Genomic DNA, 9,885 nt, shown 5'->3' on the forward strand with positions numbered 1-9,885 from the left:
GTCACAATCCTGGGATCGAGCCCTATGTTGGGCCCTGCATGTCCCCCAACTTGTCATCTCCCTCTCTCTCTCCCCCACCTCCAAATTCTTTTTTAACATGTCAATATGTATGCCACTTATTTTCCTCATATTTACTCTTTTGGCTGTATCTTAAGGGAATCTGGATTTGCCATTGATTCAGAGATTTTTTTACTCCAAAATATTTTGGATTCATTCATAACTTAATATATTGTAAGAATTCCCTGAGAACATGTTTAGCCTTATTTGCTGAATGCCTTGATATAAGAATGACACCTCTCTGAATATAATATATTTAGTTCTCTCTTTTCTTCAGAACTGTGTAAATATTACTCATGGTATTCTGGCTTTAACTCCTTCTGTAAGAACTTGAGGCTTGTCTGATTATTTTTGGTTGTTTCTTTTTCAGTCTGGAAAAAAAATCATCTTTTTTTCTAAATTCAGAAACCTAGCTAATGATGTATCTTTATCAGTTATTGTCTTCACTTTTCCTGGGTTATGGTATGTCCTTTCAATATTATTAATCTAGAATAAAAAATATTTAATTTTTTTTCTTCTCGGAAAATTTTGTTTGTTATTTATTAGAATGTTTGTTTGTTCCGTTTTTTTCTATTTCAGAGACATCAAAGTTCAATGTTCTCTATGTTAAAATATTTTGGATTGTTTTGCTTCTGTATTATTTTCTAAGTGTCCTAATATTTTTTACTTTTCTTAACTCATTGAGATTTCCTCAAACAATCCATAATTAGTAAATTTACTTTTTGCCATTAAAAAATTACTGTTTCTAATTTCATTATTAATCCTTTAAGGAGGTATTTTAACCATTCAAACAGCCCATTTCTATCCTTTATCACTGTTTTTTGTTTTATAACTTGATTTTTTAATCTTTTGTTGATCACCATTGCATTCTTATTAAAATTCAACTCTCCTTAAGCTATGTATTATGCCTAACTACATTCTGAGTCCATCATTTTTATGTTTCCCCCCAATATTGTATATTTTTTCATCTAGCTCTCTCAGTGTTTGTTCTGAATTTGTACAGGTGCCTTGTATTTAACTTGCTTCCAGGTTATCTGAGACTCCATTATTTTATTCAGAGGCAAAATTCAAAGGATAGTTATCACATTCTGTTTATATTACCGAAATCTGAAATTCAGGAGGTAGAGGAGAAGGTAAACTCAAAGGCAATGTTGTGCAGCTTTTTTTTTTTTTTTTTTTTTTTTTTTGGTGGAACTAATCTATGTAAAACCATCTATTCAAAGCCCTACTTGCAGGATTTTTTAGACAAAGGGGTCAAGGTACTGATTCCCAAGCGGGAGAACACTCAATGTTTGCTTTATATCCAACTTAAAAAGTCAGTGCTAGTAGTTCATTTCCCCCTCTCACACACATTCCAATCAAATGATTTTTATTAAATGCATTTTAAGTCTTAATTTTCAAAATAGTCTTGGTATCATCAATTCAGGAGCTGGATCTAGGGTTAAGAGCTTCATCAAGGCTTACTATGATCTTCTGTTTCTCATAAATGATGATCTCGATGTCTAATGCATTAGACTTGCTGGGTTGTTAATTGCTGACAATGTGGTTCCTTTTACTAAATATCAGAGTAAGTCAGTTCTGTAATTTTTTAAAACTCTACTTTATTGCATAGAATGCCAGTAAATTTTATTGTAAATTTGGAAACTATTGACGCAAAAGATAGAAACATAAATAATCAGAATTTTCCAGTAAAATACCTAAAATTATTTCTTTTGAAATATCTTACCATTAACTCTAAACCTAATTCTAATTCTGAAATTATCTGGGAACAAAAGGGTTTACTTTAGAGTGTATATATGGATATATTTAGTTTCCATTTTTCTTAATCCATAAAGGAATTAAGGAACACAAAAGATTACACTTAAATACATAAACTATAGTAATTTTAATTAATTTAATGTTTTGAGATAACAGTCATATAACATTAGTGTATAATAAAATATTAAATGATCATTTTAAGTATGAGCAAAGGTCTTTCTTTTCACATTGATAGGAAAGTATATTTTACAAATGCAAGTTTATCTATCTAGTATATATGTATTTCAGATTTTAAATCTCTGTCTGTAAATGGAGAAAACCTTGAACAAAAATATGATTTGGAAAAATAGGCATTTATTGCCACCACAGTTGGCCTGAAATGTTTTAGGATGAGCTATGTGAAATTCTACTTAACCCTACCTATATTACAATCCAATTGAAATAGTATGACTATCCTTTCTCCCTGCACACCAAAAAAGAATACAAGTAAGTTACCCCCTGCTACTGGATCTAGCATACCATGTTCGCTAGTGACTGATGATCACATTCCTCCTTTTCCAATCCCAAATGTCCGACTCACATCAGGACATCTCTTTGCATTTCACCAACCTTCCTTTAGCTTCATGTCTCCATCTGGAACTTTTATTTCTAACACAAAACCAAAATAAAATATACTAATTCTGGCTCACCAGCCAAGAAATGTCCAGTGAAGACATTACTTGCCTTTCAAATACATACTTATGCCCATTGTTGTTTGAGAGATTAGAGTTGTTAAAACTCTATATAACTATTGCTACAGTGATGTCACATTGATTAGGGGCAATAATTCTAACAAGATGTTTCTATTATTCTGAAAAACTCAAAGTTCATGTCCTTGATACTTCCAAAATTACCCTATTATCTTTACACAATCTTGATATTGCCTATATAGACACTGTCTTTTGCATTGCAAAAACACAAGTGCGTGCAGCAGAGGAATTTTCACAGAGTCAAGGTCTTTGACACCGAAGAAATGGTTTACTTATGTTAATTATCAGTTACTTGTCTGTCGTCATGAACTAGCCAGAGATTAGAGACCATGCTTATGGACCTTCTTATGGATATTTCCCCACAATATTGGGTTATTCACAGTCTTGGTTTTGGAACGATCCTGGAAACTATACTTTACACAAGATCAAAATTGCTCCTTGGAAAAATTAGGCTATACATTTGTAACAAATTTATTCCATCTCTTATGTTTGCATTTCACCTCATTCTGTTAAGAGTATATGTCTTCTACATCCTCTCTTAACACCTCTTTTAAGATTCTATACAATCAACAAAGTTAATGTCTCACAAAGAATGAATTTTTTCTCAAGGTATCTATGGCCTTTGGCTTAATTAACATATAACATGCATGACATATTACCTATAATGAGAAGAAAACCTTTTTCTAATTTCTATGTAATTTCTCATTTGTCTATTTTCGCCTACCAGTTATAAAGAGAATGCTACAAGGTTATCAAGGATTCAGCATGATCAACCTGTAAAGCCCCTAGATCGAGCAGTCTTCTGGATAGAGTTTGTCATGCGTCACAAAGGAGCCAAGCACCTGCGTCCAGCTGCCCATGACCTCACCTGGTTCCAGTACCATTCTTTCGATGTGATTGGTTTCCTGCTGGTCTGTGTAGCAACTGCTATCTTCTTGGTCACAAAATGTTGTTTGTTTTCTTGCCAAAAACTTGGTAAAACAGGAAAGAAGAAAAAGAGGGAATAGATCTTTCTAAGTTTGGCAAAGGCCTTAATGGGCAATCCTGTTCATTCTAGCCACAGTGACCTTAATGAAAACACATTATCTCCATCCTGTTTTCAAAATTCCCTTTCCTCTACCTTAGCTTAGAGATAAAGCCTAGAATTCAACATGATCATTAACTAGTAAACACGTCCCAGTCTTCTTTTGTCTTCTCCCAGGTGCCTTTACCCTCTTCTTCTCATTTTCCTGACACAGGGACACTAATAATTTTATGTATACTCTATTCAAAATACCACTGTTTTTCAGTATGCTTAACCTTAGGAACGTGCTGGCTGACAACATGATGAATCCTCAGGAACACACAAAGTATGAGCTGAATGTGATGGATGTACGGAACATAGAAGACTAAACTTCACAAGTTCCCCTAGAATATACAAATCAAGGAACCACCATAAAAGATTAGTATGCTATAATAAGAGTAATTATTTCTTTTTGCATAAAAATAAGCCCTTCTGCTAGCCCAAAGCGACTGGAGTCAGAGCCTATATTGATAACTGTAATAATGTATCATTCTAGGGAAAGTCTACAAATTCCCACTGAACACACAGATAATCGTGGCCTATGTTCCAGCCTGTAATCAACCAGTACTCTTGTGTGGACTCTAATGCGCAAGACATTCCCTCGAACTTCCCTCGAACAAGAGATTAAGTGGGTCATTATTTGCTCTCAGGGATAGAGAATGTCAGCAACGTTAAAGATGAAGAGATCATTTATGGAAGAAATAACTAAGAAATATAGAAAAGACTTTAGTAATTTTATGAAATGTTTAATTAACAGTACAATTGATAAAGTTAAATGCCAATTTAGTATATTGAAAAATGACTAATGCACATAATCTATAATCACTCTTTATAATCAAATTTGTTCAGTTTTCTAGCAAAAACAAACATTTACTTGGAATATAAGATCATTGTATCATTTTTCAGTCTTTGTCTTCTACAAATTTAAATTTATTAATTAAGCATTATGCCAAGGACGTATGGTATTAGCAGGTCTACATGACTAAGGGCATGCTATAGTAAATAGTTATCATGCAAAGATCATATTTGAATCAGCTTTGCATTAATTTAGCAAATAGATTAAAGACTGCACTTTCTTTGCCCTTTATAAACTTAATGACATGTTCTAATTAAAGTTTTAATTCCAGTATTAGCTGTATAGTTGAGGCAATAAATAACATCCATTGGCTTACTGAAAATTTTGAAATCTGTTGTCATTTCAATGTGGCATTTTGAAAATTACTTCCAATTTTAAAATAACTGAATGATATATGATACATGAACATATAAGAATTTCTTTTTGAATATGTACATGACTGGAAATGCAAATAAATTCTTAAAAAAATTTTTTGTGAAGGCTGAAAATGTGTTTGTTAAATGTTAACATTTTAGTAGTTGATTCATGTTGATGTGTTTTTAATTTTACAATTTGATTATGTTCCCAGAACAGCTGCTTTTGTTTGTTCTATGCCCAGTTCACTTTCTGCTATTGGATTGCAGTAAATGGCTTAAGGTCCAATGAGAGGTTGGCTAGCTATTCATGGTGTTGAGCACTACCCATGTTCAGACACCCATTTGGTTTCAGAGACTGGCCACCTACCACATAGAGATTTGTTTCTGTTCAATAGCCACTGCTCACCTCCTTTCTCCCCTCCTACTGGTTATCTTCAGGTTTCTTCCTTTGCCTGAACATCAGAAGGCAGCTGGCAAAAATTCCTGTTAGTTAGCTGTCTAACTGCAACATGTATTTGGATAATAAACAAACAATTAAATAAAAATAATACATACGCACATACATACATTTATACATACATACATACATACCCACTGAAAATGAACTTTCCTGAGCGGTTGTTTGTAGAACTATTCAAATGAGGAAACTCTCATCCCTAACAAGCAGAAACCAAGTCCTATCAGAGCACTGTTCCACAGCCCTTACATTCTCAGAACTTAGAGATACTCAAGAGGCTGCACTTAATACTTTTACTTATTTTGTTCATAAGCATTACATGTTCCCCTTATCCTCTGGCAGCATCTCCTCTAGTTAGGGTTCTTTACCTGATAGGGTGATCCAAAACTTTATCCACAGCAAATAAACGTCAGCAGCTTAATTATCTTTGGTATTTTGAATCCATGACTACAGCCAAGAGAGTAACACAATCTCTGACTGAATTCTGAAGCAAAGGAGCTCAAAATAATCAAGAAACATTCATGGTTTATAATCTAAGTAAATCATGGCCATATCATTCCTCTTTTGAGAAATGCAACCTCCAACTGCCTGACTTCAAGTTGTAATAATGGAAAACAAACTTGTCTAAGGAAAATGGTGACGCATACTTGTAGGGGACTCATTACCATTTTCAACCCCTTGAGATCTGAACCCATGTATTCAAACTAAAATACAGAAGACTTTTTATATAAGACTCTGATTTGAAGCATACATTGCATCCTTTGAGACAGCAACTAAAATACATAGGATATTGTCTCCCAGCTAAAACCCTGAAAATCTTTCATTAGCTAAGGGGAAATTTGGTAAAATCAGCAAATTCCATGAATATTAGATTTTGCTGCATTTCCTTGGCTGTAAATATGTTTCCTGGTCATACACAATGTTGATATCAAAACCAACATTTTTACTAAGGCCTCATGTGCATAGTTTGTGATCTGGCAGAAATACTACAGATAAGGTGAAGGGGAAATCTATTATCTTGAAATTATAACTACTTTTATGAAGAATAAAATGGTTCATCCTTTCAGTGGAAGGTGACCAATTTTTCTACTTTCTAGTTAGCTAGAACCCTAGGCAGTTTACCATATTGGGAAGGAGGTGGGGACATATTTGCTAATAACAGATTGAGCATGTAACAGCTGGCACAGCCAGATGAGCCTTGGTGAGGTGAACTCCTTGCTGTGCATTCATACATAGTTTCATCCCAGTCTTCACTGCTTTGTGCATGAGCTTTATGATAAAATTCTGGACTGTCTGGAAAACGACTCCAACAGGACAAGACTGCTCATCCAAACCACCTTATTATTGAGACCGTTGTCTATAGCACATGACTTCTGAAGGGAATTTTTACAGAATATAAGTATCTTCATAATCTATGCAAGCTCCAAGAGGCTTATTCACATACCTCTACCCTCAGATCTTCTTGCCTTTAATCTTCTCTCTAATTATTCCTGTCTTTGACAAACCACTCAATCCATTAGTCTTTGCCTATGAATCTATAGAGTTGTAAAGCACCTTTTCCCCATAAAAACAGAGTTACCTAGATATACTGCTTGATATTTTACACATGGGGAAAATTTTGTTTTCACCACTATCTTTCAGAGACACCTTTCAGTGGAGCTGTAACAATGGCTACTTCCTGCTGCTGGGAGAATATCATGTATACTCATACATAAATTAGCCCTGGGAATGTTTTCCCTATTTTCAAAGGGTAATTCCTTTGTGATTCTGAAAGTGAGGATTGACAAATTTATTTAAAAATATTCGTTAAGTTCCATGAGAGTCTAAGCCACCTGCAGAGAAAATTTACTTGTTTTTCTGGTCCTGCTTGGCCTGTTCTCATATATACTGTATCTATTTAATTGTGTTATGTTGCTGCTAACGTTCAGTCACATTTTTCTTGCTACCACAACATAGGCCATCACAAGTAGCATAGTCACTTGGTGCCCATGGTCAAGTGTCTCATCTCAGCCAGAGCTCAGTAATAAGCCAGGAGATGTTTTTTTTTTTTCCTATGGGAAAGAGATATCATGAAAATGGATCATATTTTTGCTTCAACATCCTAAGATTCTCTTTTTTGGGGGTTGTCAAAAGTTTATTTAACATTGCTATCTGGTACTGGCATAGTAGTTACCCTTGGATTTTCTTTATTATTGTGGTAAACAAAGCAACACATGAGATCTACCCTTTTACCAAAATTTTAAGTATATGGTACAGTGTTATTAAAGCATAAGCCCAGTGTTTGTACAAAAGATCGCTAGAGATCATTCATCTTGCATAACTGAAATGTTTTGCTTCTTGAGCAGCAACTCCTGTTGACCCATCCCTCTAGCCTCTGGCATCTACCATTCTACCTTCTGCTTCAATAAGTTTGCTTACTTTAGACACCTCGTATAAGTGGAATCATGCAGTATTTTTCCTTCCACGCCTGGCTTATTTCACTTAGCATAATGGCCTCAAGTTTCTTCCATGTTGTAGCATATGACAGGATTTCCTTCTTTTTTTAATGCTGATTAATATTCTATTTTATGTTTATACCACATTTTCTTTATCCATTCATCTATGGGTAGACATTTATGTTACTTCCACGTCTGAGCTATTGTGAATAATGCTACAATTAACCAGGGAGTACAGATATCTCTTTGAGATACTGATTTTAATTCTTTTGGAGAAGTATCCAGAAAAGGACTTGCTGTATCATAGAAAAATAAATTTTTAATTTTTTGAGTAATATCCATACTGTTTTCAATAGTGGATGCATCATTTTACTTTCCATATGTGTTACATTACTTACATTTATATTATAACAGTGCACAATGATTCTGATATCTCCAAATCGTCACCAATACTTTCTTTTATAATGGCCACTCTAACAACAGATGTGAGGTGATGTCTCATTGTGGTTTTGATTTGCATTTCCCTAATGATTAGTTATGTTGAGCATCTTTTCATATACACATTGGCCACCTGTATGTCTTCTTTGGAGATATGTCTATTCAGATCTTCTGCCCACTTTATTCAGATTTAATCACACAATTTCCATGCAGATGACAAAAGTCACCTAAGATGTTTCAAACAAGATCACTTCAATGAAAAGAATACTTAGCAAATATCTGGGCAGTGTGAAGGATACTAAAAGGAATGGTGAGGCCCCCAGACTAACAACAGTTCAAACCATTAACCCATTAGGCTAAGGCATAAAAGAAAGCGGTAATATTTCCAGAGACTAGCGAGAATAGGAACCGTGTAGGAAGAAACCAATGACAAGAGATGTAGTAATGGAAAGACAAACCAATTGCCGAAGACAAGGTCCCAAATCAGGGAGGAAACAGCAAAAAAACTACAATTGCTCTCTTCTACCATTGTCTGAACCAGAAGTGACAAGGCAGAGGAACTCACATGATACAGTGCACAGATGTGAGCTTCCTGAGAGCCAAAAGTAGAAAAGAAAATTAAGGATAATAAATCTGGGAATATAAATAAAGAATAATTAGAGCATTCCAGGGCCACCATTCAGAACAGAGACAAAGAAACAGAAGTTATAAAGTGAGAATAAGAAAGAATGACTAGGTATCAGGAGTAAAACTGGAGATTTTATTGTTAGGGAAACCAGGAGAGGATGCTGCTTCAAGAAGGAGGGAAAGAATAATTGTGAAATTATTTAAGCATTCTCATTGATACATGATGCAAAACCAGGGAAACTTTTACAATACACTAACTTTTAAGACACGCATGGGTTATCACTGAGAAGGACACCAATGTAATCAATTTTACAGATACAATTGTTTACCTGAAGGTCTAAACTTATTTAATCAAATAACTATTAGAATTGATAGAAGCTCAGTAAAATGAGCAGATACTAAAAATTCTACATCCTTGAACTTACTGAGTAAACTTTTCCCAAGTATTTGTGAGGTGATTTATACACATTTCTGTAGTACTTAAAACAACTCCATGATGCAGACCTATTCATCTTAGTAGAATGAGTAAGAAAGCCATATGTATGTGCTTAATGTTATTTTGTGGGGACATAAAATCAGAAGATACATCAGGGGCACCTGGATGGCTCAGTCCGTTGAGTGTTCAACTTCAGTTCAGGTCATTATCTCACTGCTCGTGAGTTCAAGCCCCACATCAGGCTTTGTGCTGATGGCTCAGAGACTGGAGCCTGCTTTGGTTTCTGTGTCTCCTTCTCTCTCTGCCCCTCACCCACTCATGCTCTGTCTCTCTCTCTCTCAAAAACAAATAAACATAAAAAAATTTTTAATAAAAAATAAAAAACAAAATCATAAGATACATGAAAAAACAAATGTTTATATATAACTATATACATAAACTACATGTTAACAGTGCATATATATTTTTATTTCTATAATAGTCTCCTCTTACATTTGACTTAGAATTTTTTTAATATAATTTATTATCAAATTGGCTTACATACTACACCAAGTGCTCATCCCAACATGTGCCCTCCTCAGTGCCCATCACCCACTTTCCCTTCTTCCCCATCCGTCATCAACCTTCAGTTTAGGGGAAAAAAATAGTTACAT

The 9,885-nt window shown here is 34.5% G+C and overlaps 1 protein-coding gene across 5 annotated transcripts in view; it reads left to right on the forward strand.

Moving 5' to 3' along the window:
- Nucleotides 1-4,209, forward strand: part of LOC131507504 (UDP-glucuronosyltransferase 2A1) — a 60,831-nt gene extending 56,622 nt beyond the window's left edge. For all 5 annotated transcript variants that reach the window (XM_058722368.1, XM_058722369.1, XM_058722364.1 and 2 more), the window contains one exon: nt 3,292-4,209. In XM_058722368.1, coding sequence (XP_058578351.1) covers nt 3,292-3,571 — 280 coding nt within the window. In that variant the 3' untranslated portion in view covers nt 3,572-4,209. The remainder of the gene's footprint in view (nt 1-3,291) is intronic.
- Nucleotides 4,210-9,885: the final 5,676 nt, after the last annotated feature.

This window comes from Neofelis nebulosa, chromosome 3, assembly GCF_028018385.1.
Source record: "Neofelis nebulosa isolate mNeoNeb1 chromosome 3, mNeoNeb1.pri, whole genome shotgun sequence".
NCBI classification, from domain to species: domain Eukaryota; kingdom Metazoa; phylum Chordata; class Mammalia; order Carnivora; family Felidae; genus Neofelis; species Neofelis nebulosa.